The following is a 15,370-nucleotide window of genomic DNA, read 5'->3' as shown; positions in this document are numbered from 1 at the left end:
CCGGTTTACCCACAGAAATGGCTTTTCTGAAGAAAATGTGCCTGTTGTGGTTTAACCTCAGCTGGCAACTGAGCACCACACAGCTGCTTGCTCACTCTCCCCCAGTGGGATGGGGGAGAGAATTGGGAGAGTAAAAGTGAGAAAACTCATGGATTGAGATAAGAACAGTTTAATAATTGAAATAAAATAAAGTAAAATAGTAATAATAAAAGAATATACAAAGCAAGTGATGCACAATGCCATTGCTCACCACCCACTGACCGATGCCCAGCCAGTCCCCGAGCAGCGGCTTTGGGTCAGCTGTCCTGGCTGTGCCCCCTCCCAGCTTCTTGTGCACCTCCAGCCTTCTCAGTCAGTAGAGCATGGGAAGCTGAAAAGTCCTTGGCTAGTGTAAGCACTACCTAGCAACAACTAAAACATCGGTGTGTTATCAACATTGTTCTCACCCTAAATCCAAAACCCAGCACTGTACCAGCTGGGTTTGCTAGGAAGAAAATTAACTCTATCCCAGCTGAAACCAGGACAGTGCCAACTGAAATTCAGGCAGGATTCCAAATTCTTTAAGAATGCTCTCAGGGTAGCTTTATTAACTCTGCCTTAACAAATGTAAGTTAAACCACTAGATACAAAAAGAAAAGTTGGTAAATCACCAGTTTAACAGAGAACAAAATTTATTATGCATGTATTGTCCTAGTCTGGAATTTGATAGCTTATATTGCTAAAGAGAAATTGCTTGGGAAAAACATGTTTGTGGCCTTTTTTGGTGGGAATCCTGTTGATTTCCTTAGGGTGAATGGACAGCTAATGCTGGTGATCCTTTTTTGTCCTTTCCTGTGCAGAAAATCACACTTCTAAAATCTTGAGTTTCACTAGATGGCAGCATCTCAATGTTTCAACAGGAAATTACGTTCATCTAGAGAAACTTACCAATTAGACTACAAATCCCAAAAAGCACAGCAAAAAAAAGTATAAAACTTCCTTTTGTACAAAGGTCAGTAAACATAACAAGCTGTTTGAGATCTCTTGGTGAGTGACTATATTAATACTTATTTTTAAATGCTTTATACAATCGGTGTGGCAAATGTTCATAAAAACTGATTGTTAGATTGAAAAATGTATTTATAGTGCATTTTGCTTCCAAAGTGTTAAGGTGACTTGGGGAAGTACTTGGACTGATCAGGTTTTTGTTTCCCACTGAAAAGATGTATGTGACAACAAAGAATAAGAAAGAGCTTCCTCTGCCTTGAGTGAGCACTTTGAGCTCATTGTTGAGGTGCTCGGGACTTGCTACAATTAATAGAACCTTTCCTAGAGTTTTGTGTTTGAGGAGTTGCATTTTGGAATGCTTGGTACACTAGAGAGACAGTGCAACCTAGTTGTGTGTGTAATCTCATTCTGCTCTGTTAACTTTATATTTTTCACCTGTCAATACAAAAAGGTTATGCTAAGGCGGGCCCGATCTCATATAACCTTATACAGCCTACTATCAGAGGTACCTGAAGAGACGTCTTTTTACTAGCCAACCTAAAAAGTGATTTTAAGGTATTGTGCTTTCCCCCAATTAGAAAGGTGCATCTCAGTTAGTGTTTGCTTAGGAGGCTGTTCTTTAGTTTTGTGCTTTGTTTCTGTGTGCGTATGTGCGTGTGTGTCCCAGTTATGGGGGGAACCTGCAGCGAAACATTTCAATGTCTTGAAACATGGTCTGTAACTCAGTCCAACTTTAAATCAAAAGAGATCATGTTTTTCATATTGGAACGGAAAGAGTTTTTCAGTTAAACAGCTTCAGAAGAAGTCTGATTTGTTGAATCTGTAACCTTCAGGGAAACATTAGTTTTGCTGCAACTTTTGTCAGGAAAAGCTGCTGAGAAAACAGATAGAATTTCTGGTCAAAATCAGAGAAATGAATAATCTGGTGTAAGATGTAGGACACTAAATTCAACTCGGTAATCTGAGTCACAGCATGGATTGGAGCATCTCTAGATGATAGCATTGGCTGCTAACCTAGAGGAGATCATGGCATCTTTATCTTAACTTCTCAGTGAAGTACTCGGTATGTTGGATTCCTGTATATATTCAAAGACTTCAAGTTCTTGGGACACCTTTCTACACTCATAGCTACATAAACAAATTTTGCTCTGTGGATTATAAAAGTGCAGAAAGTTTTGCTTATTGGGAACCCAGTTAACAAACACCAGATATCGCACTCTGACTGGAACACAGTGGCCTTACTTTTTAGGTAGTTCTTTGAAACATCCTATTAAGTAGTTTACTCCTTAAATAACCAAAAATCCTACTGGAAACTTTTGAATCCATAGGAGTGAGAGGATGGCATTTGCTTTTACTTGTTTGCAACTTTACATGCTATATTTCTTTAAACATAACGCAGCATTTGAAAGTGTGTGCTTGGGCAGAAGAGAAGAGGGCTACATTTTGCCTTTTGGCTGCTACACATTGAATAAGGTGGAACCTCCTAGAGGTTTCCTCCCGCTTGCCCCAAGCATGCTCAGTAGTTCCCTGAGAGCAAGCAATGTGAGAGAGGCGAGACAGGACCTTCATTCCCCCCTCACCCTCCTGCCTTGTTGGAGCTGGGAATCTGCTGTGCTGGAAGATTCCTAAGATAATTCAGAGCAGACACCTAGGCCAGGGTATTGTGTGGAATTTATTGCAATCTAGGAAGTTGATGAGTTTGTAGTTTGAGGGGAATAGAAGATAGACCTGCTTTCTAAGAACACAATGGACAGTGGAAATGCTAGATTACAAACTATTGTACTTCTATTCTGTTTCATCTTGACTCTCTTTTCTGTTTAAGGAAAAATAAAGTCCGGTTTCTGTTATATTATAACAGAAAGCTTGGCTTTTGAGCTCAAATGCCTTTTGATCTTTTTGAGGTCCTTACATATGGGGGGGAGAGGTTGAGGCAGTCCCCCCCTCAGCACCCTGCATGACTCAGGGTCACACTGCAGCCAAACAAGACAATCTGTGATATGATTTGATGGCAGAGGTACTCTGAATCACGTCTAGCTTTTGGAATGCATTTGCATCTGATTCCCAGTAAGTGTTGTTGGCTCATCTTTTTGTTAAAGATTCCGTGACATCTTCTGTCTGCACAGGTCAGCAGTATGGGTCGGCTTGATGGGAAGACGATACTGCTGTCTGCAGCAGCACAGGGGATTGGACGAGCAGCTGCTATAGTAAGTTGGAAAATGTTCTCCTGTACCTAAGCTAGGTCTCTAATGCTAGCTTGTCCAATGACAGCTGCACCAAACAAGTTCTTGAATTAATAAACCCTTGATGAAGTCAGAACTACCCATTGAAAAATTCAGGGAATAATATAGTCGCTATACTGTATCATGCATGCTTTGTGCTATTTGAATTTCTGAAAGTCTTCAGCTCTGAGGGGTGATGTTAGCCATAAGGGAAGATTTCAGAACACTATTTGAATTTCTGAAAGTCTTCAGCTCTGAGGGGTGATGTTAGCCATAAGGGAAGATTTCAGAACAGCTGCAACTGCTTTTCTAACAATATATGGTTGTACTGCCTGTACCTTTAATCCAGTATATCTGCTGCTTTGTTCCGGGAGAAGATAAGGAGGATAGAGGGAATATTTCCTGTTATAAGGCTGGATACTGCAAAGATCCCCTACAGTAAAGCCAAGATGTCTTATCTACACTAATAGTTGATGTAACCAAGTCTACGTGATGCTAACAGCATGGCTGCAATGTTGTTCACAATGAGCAACTGTGAGAAATCCTTTACAAATTTTATTAAATTACTGTTAAACAGAATTCAACATATCTGTTAACTTTTAATTCCTTCCAACCTGTTCTTCCCCTGCTACTTCCTTCTTCCATAGCAGATAGAGAACCTAGTAGAGTTATCTCAGTACCTCTGTAATGTAATCAACAAGCCAGGAAAAGCTTCTCTAAGTAGGATTTTTGCCAGACTAGTTAGTTTCTCATGTATGCAGTTAAGAATGCAGAAAACTGCTGATCTTGGCACTTAGATTAAAATACTCTGTCAAAGAAGTAGGTAATTTTCCTGATGATTTCACTCTGTAAATACCCAACAAGCCATGGAAGGCTGGCATGTTTAATGCCACTATCCTCTTAAGCAGCACTTGAGACACTTATTTTGAAGATTAGGGGCTACAGTCTGCGATGTCAGAACACTTTTGACACGGAGGTTACTTTGTTAGCGTAGCTGTTGATTTATCAGTAATCACAATGCAGAGAAAGCAGGTTTTGAGGGGAGCATGAAGAATGAAGGAATATTTCTGCTTACATATCAAAGAAAAGTCGTGCTGCTTTTAATATTGCTGTATTCCAATGATTTGGATGCAAAGGATTTTCATAAAGTTTATATACCACCATTCCTTTTTTATGGCTCATGCCTTTACTTGTCAAATCCCCTAACTTCATTTAAATCCAACAATACGGACAATTCTAGCCCTACATGTTTGTAACGTGCTTGCTAGTGCACATGCAGCTAATAAGGGCAATAATAATACCAGTTTTCTTAGTGTGGTTACTGTTCTCACACTTTATTTATGGATTTCTTAATTTAAGGAAAACATCTTAAATCTATTTTTAGATAGAACTGAACATGCATAGTTACTTAGTTGTCCCCAGGATGTGTGGCAATTGATGTCCGTTACTTTCTGACATGCCCAGAATGAAAAGTGAGAGATCAGCTGCCTTCAGCCAACTTTTATTTCAAGCCAAAAAGGAAATGAGAAGAAAACAGATTTTATTTCTGGTAAGATCTGGAATATCTAAATATAAACTGCTTCTCTCACTTGTATTCTTCAGGCTTTTGCTAAAGAAGGAGCCAAAGTCGTTGCTACAGACATCAATGAGTCTAAGCTGCAAGAACTGGAGAAATATCCAGGTAAATGACCTACAGTAGGCATTAGTTTAGCTCTCACAAGTTTTGTTGTAGACTGGCTGAAATATAATTTGAGGATAGGGCAAAATTCGAAAGGCCAGAAAAAATGGCAAATATCCAGACTAATTCTTTAGACGTTGGCATTGCTTTATTCTGTGGTGTGGAATGGCAGAGATTAGCATGTAACCATACTGCAACATGAGCATATCAGACAGAGTATTATTCCAGGCATGTGGAATAACTTTTGAGTTTCTTGTGTCACAGAAGCAGTTGATTTCTGCTTCCCAGAATGGCGCCCATTTCAATTACCTTTTGAGATCACCAGGCTAATTGTCAAACATATCACTCTAAAAGGCATGGAATGCTTTTCTCTGATCTCAAGAACTAACATCTAGCTATACAAAAAGTAGATTTAGTGTCTTGCATTTCCGTGGTCCACACTTACTAAGGAATGCAGTGACAGGATAGCTGTCTATTAGAATTCGTATGTCTTCAGAAACTAATCCACCAACACTAGATAAGCCTATTCTGTTTGTACAAATGCTCAAGCCTGAAGGTTGCTTTCCTACTGATATCACAGGAACATACTTCAAGAAGCAGGTTTTGCATAGCTGTTTTCTTAATCATAAGTGACACAAGTGTGGGACGCTATTAAAAAAAAAATTTTTATTTCAAGATTGAAAAAATGACTTGGATATATTTCACAACTGAAAATGCTTCCAACTTAATTTGACAGAAGGAAGTGGATTTACTGAATTCCTATTACAGAGTGACAGTCAAATATGCAAAAACGCTTTTCTCTGGCACAACTTTTAGAGTGAACATCGGTCTCTACTGACTGGAGTTCACCACAAGCAATCCCTTTGTAATTCTTTAGGAACTTTAGGACTTTCCAGGTTCATTCTGAGGGTGTGTAGGAAAGTGTTACATTTTGAACTGTGCATTTTTTTCCCTCTGCTAGTGTGTTCACAAGGAAAGAGGTAATTTTCCATACACTCAGAGCCGTTTCCATCCTTTTGACATATTAGTTAAGCTATAATTCATCAAGACTTGGCACATTTTGATCTTTGAATTTTACCCAGGAGAGGTAATTCCAGTGCTGATGTTAATCACAAGTCTGTAGTCTAATTGCATCGTTATACACAAATCTCTTCAGAAGTGTCTATAACATTTAACTAAGGCATATAAAGCCTGTTCATGGACTTGTCAGTTTGGCTTCAAAAGAAACAGGTTTTTATCCATTTCAAATCAAATTCTCCCATAATTTAGACATCACTCAGATGTGTTACAGACAGCTTTACAGTATTTCATTGAATTGTGTACATTGGATGAGACCTCTGGAGGCCATTTGGTCCTGCCTACTGCTCAAAGTGGCTCTGGCTAGAGCAGGTTGCTCAGGGCTGTGTTGAATCAAGTTCTGAACATCTCCAAGGATGGAATTTCCTCAACAACCTCTGTAGGTCCCTGTTCCAGTGTGACTGCCCTCATGGTTTTAAAATAATAATGGTATTTAAAAAACAAACAACCAAAAAAACCCCCAAAACATCAAAAAAAAGCCCACCAAAAACCATAAAAAACAAACACACCTTATATTCAGTCAGGCTTTCCCATGTTCCAACTTCTTTCTGTTGCCTTTCGTCTTTCCACTGTGGGCCTCTGAGAAGTCTGGCTCCGTCTTCTCTACAGTCTCTCAATAGGTAGCTGTAGGCATTTATTAGACGGTGTGTCACTAGTAGCACATGACTAAATTGTAAAAAACCTGTTTTGGGGCACAGGCGTGTTCTGCACTAGATGTGCCTTCATCCTAGATACAGGATATGTCATGACCAGGCTGTGGCAAAAGGGTCATCAGCAGCAAGTCTTAGTGCCCTGGGAGCCTAATTGTACCACTAAGGGAACTACTGGAGTACACCCTGACTCCTTCTTTTCCACTCATCCAGGTTTCCTTTGGATGAAAAATTCATGTATTTGAGAAGGGGGCACAGCTCAGTCTTTACACACAGTATGGAGTGAGGGTGCAGGCAAAGCGTATCGTGAAGTATGCCTATTCCATAGTAAGGATTCAGCCTTGACATGGGTGAGAGAAGCTAGTTGTGTTAGATTACTGGAAGCTACTTAAGTAAAATGAGATAAAATAAGATGTAGATTATATCATCATATCATATATTACAGCTCATCTGGAAGAGTAGTTCTTTTACTTTGCTCTTTTCACTTCTGGCCAGGGGATGGCACGGCTGTGGTTGGCCCTTAAGCAGTTCTGTTACAGGGGCTGATTTTATTGAAAAGTGTTTGGAAGAGTTGAGCCTGACCCTGTTTTGCAGTAGTTATGTTTCTCAATCTTTCAGAGGTAACTTCTCTGAACAAAATAGAAGGTGGTTTTTTGGAGGGGTTGTTTTGGTTGGGGTTTTTTTTTTTTATCAGTGTCTTTCTTGAAGGTATGGCACAGGCACAGCCCATGCTATAAGCGCTGACAGTGACAGCTGTCAGAGGCTGAAATACATAGAAGCTTATAGTGAAAAGCAACACGTTTCCAGCCCTCTTTTGTTTGATTATAAATGATTATAAACAAATAATCGCAAAAACATAAGCATCATATTTTTAAACTAGCCTCCATGATAGAAGCCATCAATTTATTACGCTTCCTCTTCATTTCTATTATCATGGCTATGATATCATTCCAGGTTATGTAAGTTACTGGCTTATGCAAAATCACTTTTTCTCATTAATTAAATGGTATAAAGCTGATTCATCATATCCTCAACTACACATGGATAGATGAGTATATGTGACACATGCAACTAGTTTCAGGTAATTATTACTCTATAACAGTGGGCATGAAAGCTTGTTATGACTATACAGGCTCTGTAATTTTTCAGTTTGAGAGTGCAGTGGAATTCAAATTTATTGGAAATGTTTTTATGGTAAATGACATTAGCTCATCTGCTTGTGTGATGCTGTATGACAATCAAATGAGTTGATCTTTTTTTAATTCCCTTCTGATATCTTAAATAGCATGCCATGCTGTCCTCGCTGTCCTGATTTAACTATTGCACTAATTTAATCATTAAGTGTAGCTCTCGCTCAGTGAGTCTCCATGTGGTGGTGGACCGCTGAGAGGGGACTGGTCCTGGCAAGCCACTGACTTGAATCGTAAATGCAGTCCTCGGCACTTCAGAAAAATAAACTGCTGATCCTTAGCCAAATACGCTGAAGTGAATACCATGTTTTTCTAGGCATTCAAATACGGGTTCTGGATGTCACCAAAAAGGAGCAGATAGAAAATCTGGCCAAGGAGATTGAAAGGATTGATGTCCTCTGTAACATTGTAGGGTAACCAGCTTCTATTTGATCCTACTTCTTTTTCCGGTTTTCCCCATCCTCCAGAAATAGTTTCTTTTACTTAAAACAGAAGAAATAAAATGAATTTAATACATTTTATATCTTTAATATAAATTTTCATGTGTTTTCATCAACAGTGAACTTTCTGTGGGTAGCTCTGTTACCCAGGCCAAGATAGAATCATTCTGGAATTTATTATGTTGTCCCTGCTCTATGGGTGCCCTATACTGATGGCTTTGGCCCTCCTGGCACAACAGTAAGCAAAATTGATGGTCTGCCGGTGCACTATCTTTTTTAATTTCCCTGTTACCAAACATTTCTTTGCACATATCAGATCTATCTTGTGTCCCTGATACTCATCAGAAGACAAGTACTGTTGCTTGCTTTCTTCAAAAGAGCTCTTGTCCCTCCTTTTCAAGGTTGGAAGGACTAGCTATTACAAAATAGCAATGGAAAAATATGCATAAAAAGTCGTAGAAATATAAACCACAGGCAGTAATCCACTTCATGCACTTATTCTAGGTTTGTTCATCATGGAACCATTCTGGAGTGCGAGGAGCAAGACTGGAACTTCACTATGAACCTCAATGTTCGCAGCGTGTATCTAATGATCAAGACATTCCTTCCTAAGGTAAGGCTTGGTTGCCCGTGATTTTTAGTCTCTGCTGCATTGTGTTTAAAATGTGAGAGGTCTGAAGTTGTTGCCACTGTGACAGCATGGGGTTTGAGATAAAAAGGCAAGTATGGGGCTTTGTATAGGGGAGGCCCTTAGATTACGGTGATCCGACCCTAAAACAGTCTCTGCAACGTGTAATCCTTCAAGTAGACAATCTGTCTGAAGGATATGGTAGAGAAGATTAATTCAGGGGTTTTGCCCTATGTAGTTTGTAACTAAAATCCTTCAAATGCAGAGCAGTGAGGGAGCCATCGCAATACAGTGCTACTGTATTATACTATAGCACACAGCTGCACAATACCACTGCTACAAAGTATTTATAAAATATGTATATTAATATGAATTTTATCCAAATCTGGAAATTATCTTGTAAAGAAATTCAGCGCCACTGATGCCAACATGCTGGTTGTATCAGAAAACAATCCAATTAGGCAGTCTAGCAACTTGAGGACACTTGTTGTGTTTGATGTAGTAACTAGCTTCAGGACTACAAAAGTTTGTGGACTGTAAAAGGTGTTTGTATTCCTGTAAATGCAAAGGCCAGAAGTGGAAGCTGTGACCACAACTGCTCTTTTCACTGTTGTTCCAGTCTTTTTTGTTTGTTTTTTGGTTTTGGGTTGGTTTTTTTCTTAGGTGATCTTCATTTTCAAAGGTTCTTTATAACAACTTCAGGCGTCTCAGGTTTTGAGATGCCTAAAAGGTTATAACTTAAAGAAATTTAGCTACAATTCAAAGATGCTAGAGAGTTATGTTTTAGTCTTCTCCAAAGCAATGGAGAAGTTAATTAGTGTATTAGTAGATGGTATGAGCAGATGTCTGTGTAGGGTAACTTACTGTAGTGACGAGGACAATGATTCAGAGGTGGCTATCTAGGAAAAAAATCCTTTCCTGTCATAGTCGTCACCCCTGAGATGACCTAGGAGAACCTAGTAAGACTTTTAGATTCTGCTTTACTACTTCAGTCAATAGATCAAAAAGAGATAAGCACCTATTCATGCCAATTAAGCTTTCTTACCCTGCGTACCAATGGCATGTAGGGCTGTTCCACAGGTTGTTATGTGCTATTTTGCTGGACCTGCAGGTGGCAAAATAGTTTGCATTTGAATGACATAAGTATTCTTTTGCAGATGCTTAAACAGAAATCTGGAAACATTATAAATATGTCTTCTGTGGCATCCAGTGTTAAAGGTCAGTAGCTTGCTAGAGTTCCTTATATAATCTTTAAAATGGCAGGAATGCAAAATAAATATTGCACGACTTTGAGTTTAGAGGACGTTGCCAATCCTGTGGAGAGATGCAATTAAAAAAAAAAGTGAACACATCAACTCGTACGTACATGTAAGGACACAGATGGGAAACTGCAGAAACATTATTAAGATCCTTGCCTTTGAGCTTTTAAATCTGTGTCCTGAATGTTTTGTAGCACCCTTTTTACCAGTTTGTATTAACTAAAAAGGAATTACTTCCAGTGATATCTTACCACGTATGTCCTTCAGAGAAACAATGAAGAAATGGCAGTTACGTAAGCACTATAGCTATGCTTCCCAAGGAAACCTGATGGTGACTAACAGATGGGTGTCTGCTGTTCCTAAATCTCTGTTTGCTTTGTTAACTATTCTAGACTACTCCCCAAACTGATACTATTGAAAGATCGTGCGCTTTGCTGTGGTGTATGCCTGAGTAGAATTCTGGCAGTTAGCATTCTAGTTAGCCCGCCCTTATGGAGAGACTGCGGGTGCTATAGGAAATGCTGGAGTCCAGAAGCAGGTGCATATTGAACAAACTTGGGTCTCTTTTTTTTTTTCTTAAACATGTTTCTATGCTGCCTTCACACTGACCTTCTGTTAGGAGTTGTGAACAGATGTGTATATAGTACTTCAAAGGCAGCAGTTATTGGTCTAACAAAGTCTGTGGCTGCTGATTTCATTGAACAAGGCATCAGATGCAACTGCATATGTCCTGGTAAGTATTCTTACATTATTTTGTAAACTAGGAGCGGGTGCTAGAAGGCCCGATTTAGTCTGACATTGTTAACAAAGAATAGACTTGCAAGTGGCAACTAAAGTTACCAGCAATCAAAAAGAACAGGACGTGCTTGAAACACTTCTGAGAATTAAAATAGAAAAGTTGTTACTTTTATAGTATGTTTAGTCTGTTAACCCAGCATATGCACATCATATATCCATTACACAGTGTTTGGATGTTTATTTTCAAAGACATAGTCTGGAAGCAGACAAGGGCTAGCTAACCGGCTAGCCATTGTTTAACCATCTGAAAAGTATTGAATCTGATTCTCAAGGCTTGCCTTTTACTGAAGTTGAGAGTCCTATGCTATGTTGATAGTTTTGCAGTCTTTGTCCTTGTCATGGTTTAACCCCAGCTGGCAACTAGGCACCACACAGCTCCTCACTCACTCCTTACCGGTGGGATGGGGGGGAGAATTGGAAGGGTAAATGTGAGAAAACTCATAGGTTGAGATAAAGACAGTTTAATAGGTAAAGCAAAAGCCGCACACGCAAGCAAAGCAAAGCAAAACAAGGAATCCATTCACTGCTTCCCATCAGCAGGCAGGTGCTCAGCCATCTCCAGGAAAGCAGGGCTCCATCATGCATAACGGTGACTTGGGAAGACAAAATGCCATCACTCTGAACATCCCCCCTTCCTCCTTCTTCCCCCAGCTTTATATGCTGAGCATGATGTCACGTGAGAAGCAGAAAAGGCCTTGGCTCTGTGTAAGCACTGCTCAGCAGTAGCTAAAACATCCCTGTGTTATTGACACTGTTTCCAGCACAAATCCAAAACGTAGCCCCATACGAGCTACTACGGAAAAAATTAACACTACCCCAGCCAAAATCAGCACACTCCTGAATCATATTATGACGTTACACTTAAGTGTCAAGACATAGAAATAGAACCAATGAACTGCATTTCTTTGTCATGACTGTTGATGCAGTTGTTTTTTAACATTGAATTTAAAATTTTGCTTAGGAACTGTTGACACACCATCTTTACAGGAAAGAATCCAAGCCCAGCCTAACCCAGAACAGGTGAGAAAGCAATTTATTAGTTTGACCATGTACATACATATATTTAACTCCCTTAAAAAAAAAAAAAGGCATTTCTGCCCAGATTCAAGAATGTCCCCTATTTCAGAATACCAATGATAACCTATGTGTCTCCTTTCATAGTTTGGTCAGTTTGTACTCAAGACAGAAGTTTTAAAATGCCTCAGAAGGATACTATTTCTTAGTGACTACAGAGGGTCTGTCACCTATGGAAGTACTGTAACCAATGGTTGCAAATATCTAGTGCAAAAGTAGAAGATGTTTTCTACTGTGGCATCTGGCAGCCACAAACTAGTGCAAAACTATGATAGAAAGGGCATTCTGGCCTTCTCATTTTAAAGTTATTTAGGATCCTTAACCATACTGACTAGATAACTGTGAGCACTCATTTGAAGGCCCTGGAAATGTCTACCACCAAAGGAAGAAGGACTTATGTTGGCTTTATTCTGGAACCAGAGATTTAGGTCCAGTCTCCTACTATTTTGCAACCTGAAATTCATACTACTGTTAATCTTCCAATTTCGTTTTCTAGCATAAATTCCCTACCCAGTGTACTAAAGGAAGTTGTGGCTTACGGCCTGTTTCCAGTATTGCTTTGTACATGTCAGACTAACTGGATTTAAATAATTGCTTTATTTTTTTAATATACCAAATGCTCTTATATACCTAGGCATTGAAAGACTTTCTAGCCAGACAGAAGACTGGTAGGATGGCTACTGCTGAAGAAGTAGCCCATCTCTTTGTGTACTTGGCCTCTGATGAAGTAAGTATAGAACGATAAAACTTCCTGTCACAGAATCCCATGCTACTTTGCTGCATCACAATAGAGGGAATTTGTTTTAGGAGGATTTATATTGTCTTTGAGCTAGATTATTACAAAAATAAAAAGCTGGCAATCTTTTACTGAGTTCAACCTACAGTACAAAAAGTACTCTGAACGTTGACGATGATTGTTAAGGCATTATGTATTTGGTACCATAGCCTGGTGGTTTCATGTCATCTGAGTAAATTGACTGACCCCAGTTCACCCTGAATGATAGGAGAAATGGGCTTGTCTGCTTTTCCAAGTTTGCACCGCAGCTAGATAATGTTTCAAGGAGGTAGAATTAGTAGTCATCACCTACCTTCGCTATCCAAGAGCAAATATTTGTGTAGAACTGCTGGAGATTTGTAGCTAAAAGGGCTAATGCTCAGAGTAAATCTACCCTTTTGGCATAAAGAAAACAATAGACTCACTGAGGTTGTTATAGACCAAGCTCTTAATGACCACTGCAAATCCCACCAACACTAATGAGCACACATCAAGATGATTTCAGATGCCATAAATTTACTATGAATCTAAAATTGGACTGGATTCCTTTGGACTTGTCCAGCAGTCCTAGTGAGCATAACAGAATACTTTAATGGAATTAATTCAGTCTTAATCATAGAATCATTGAGGTTGGAAAAGACCTCTAAGATCATCAAGTCCAACCGTCGACCCAACACCACGACCCACTAAACCATGTCCCTAAGTGCCTCATCTGTTGCTATCTATCAGTAATCTGTTTCTCATTTTCATCTTAGTTTTAGTGTTTCTGTAAAGCTGATGATTTTTTTTCCAGTCTGGTCACAGGGCTTTCAACCATGTGTAGGCAGAATTCCAGTTTACCAATATATTCCAATATGCTTCAGTACTGGCATAGTAGAGAGAAGAATGTCAACAGCTCAGTTGCTTACCTCACTTTTCTGCACCATCTAAATTTTCAGTTAGGTCCCCTTATAATTATTAGCTGACCTGGTCAGATTCTGCTCAGCTGAACAGAGCTAATAACATCATAGTGTGAGGTATTATTCCTGCAGGTGAGATATCCGAAGTCTAGCTTATGTGAATCTGTACACTCAGGATGCATTCTCATCTTAATGCCTCTAATAATACTTTTGCTACACTCCCCTGAGTTAGATGAAAGGCTTCCATTTATAAGTTTGTTTATATTCTATTTATTCAGATATTTTTGTAAAACAAAAATAGTGTTTGTATAAAAAGAACGCAGTTTTTCGCATTTAAAGAAAAAATGTTTCCCTGTACTTAATAGCCATGAAAAGTTAGTTAAATTATTGTTACTTTTTATGTAATTTCAGTCTGCCTACGTGACTGGTAATGAACTAATCATCGATGGAGGATGGAGCTTGTGATTGACCCTACCTGCAAATGGAAACTCATACTATGACAGGCAAAAAGTGAGGATCATGTTTCTCAGTTAAGATAGTTTGCGAAGATTTAGATCGCTCACATGATGTCTTTCAAAACAAATTTGGTGCATTTCTACTGCTATATGATCTCTTTATAGATTGATCTTACTGATTCACTTTTTCCTAAATAGTGAAACACTGTAGTAAAACATACTTTGTGTGGCTTCATTTTGCTGTAACGCCAAAAACATGAAAGAATAGCAATTTAACGTTTAAGATTTCAGAAGGCAAAGAATATTATTTAAGGTACAAAATCTGAGTTGTGTTTTAAGCAAATCTGAGTGAAAGGAATTAAATACTACCTTTATTCTCATTCTGCAAAGTATTTGGAAGTTAAACGTGCACCATTAGATTTCCTACTAGGATTGGCAGACTATCTAGAGAAAATGGAGCAACTTCTATTAAATCAGCCGATCGGATCCTGAACTAGGTGTGGTTTAAACAGAAGAAAGCAGAAATAACAGCAAATTTGAAGATTTGAATGTTTGAATCGTTTTGTTACTGGTAATGGATGTTTCTATATTAGAGAACATACTAGTTGTGAATTGTAATTGAAAGCACATTCTGCTTTGCAAACTACAAAGTAAGTTCTTTCTGCTCTGTACTATGATTAGCAAAATATTTTAGAACTGTAATAGCGGTAGAAAAACAGTCTGAATTGTCGAGGGAAAAAAAAAAATGTCCCAAGCCTAACAACACTTACAGATCCAAAGCGGGTGGTGGAAGACAGTCAAACACATTGTAGATACATGGTGTATGGGCACATGAAACTTCCTGCACACGTGGTAAAGAGTCAGTGTGCATGCACAGCTGGTTTGTGCAACTGCAATGTCCATTTTCCAGATCCCAGGCAAGTTAGGCTGTTAGAATCTGGCAAAAACAGTAGGTCATAGCACAAAAGGCAGGGCAACGGATTACCATTAGAAGCAGTAGGATTGGCCACTTTGTGGAGTTTGGGAAGTTTTTTTGTCTAAGCACATAATGATTATAGACACCATCTTCATGAAGCAGAAATGACGGAGAGGAGTCTGCTCTAACGGTTGTTAAGACTAAAGCTTAGTATGTAGAGAGCATAGAGAATCACATGTACTTTTACAATCAGTTAGAAAATGAGTACATTAACTAGTACAAAAGAGGTCCTGGTGTGAGAAATAGAGGCCAGAACTGTTTCATT

The 15,370-nt window shown here is 39.0% G+C and overlaps 1 protein-coding gene across 1 annotated transcript; it reads left to right on the top strand.

Moving 5' to 3' along the window:
• Window positions 1-974: 974 nt before the first annotated feature.
• On the top strand, window positions 975-14,344 carry BDH2 (3-hydroxybutyrate dehydrogenase, type 2). Its single transcript, XM_009273560.2, has 10 exons — window positions 975-1,026; window positions 3,111-3,191; window positions 4,809-4,887; window positions 8,118-8,214; window positions 8,746-8,854; window positions 10,027-10,087; window positions 10,748-10,861; window positions 11,888-11,946; window positions 12,635-12,727; window positions 14,086-14,344. The coding sequence occupies exons 2-10, from the start codon at window positions 3,120-3,122 to the stop codon at window positions 14,137-14,139; spliced, it is 738 nt and encodes a 245-aa protein (XP_009271835.1). The 5' UTR covers window positions 975-1,026; window positions 3,111-3,119; the 3' UTR covers window positions 14,140-14,344.
• Window positions 14,345-15,370: the final 1,026 nt, after the last annotated feature.

The sequence above is a fragment of the Aptenodytes forsteri genome, unplaced genomic scaffold (genome assembly GCF_000699145.1).
Source record: "Aptenodytes forsteri isolate BGI_AS27 unplaced genomic scaffold, ASM69914v1 Scaffold93, whole genome shotgun sequence".
In the NCBI taxonomy this organism is placed as follows: domain Eukaryota; kingdom Metazoa; phylum Chordata; class Aves; order Sphenisciformes; family Spheniscidae; genus Aptenodytes; species Aptenodytes forsteri.
The sequence above is the reverse complement of the archived record's forward strand: the minus strand, read 5'-3'. Positions and strand labels throughout refer to the sequence as shown.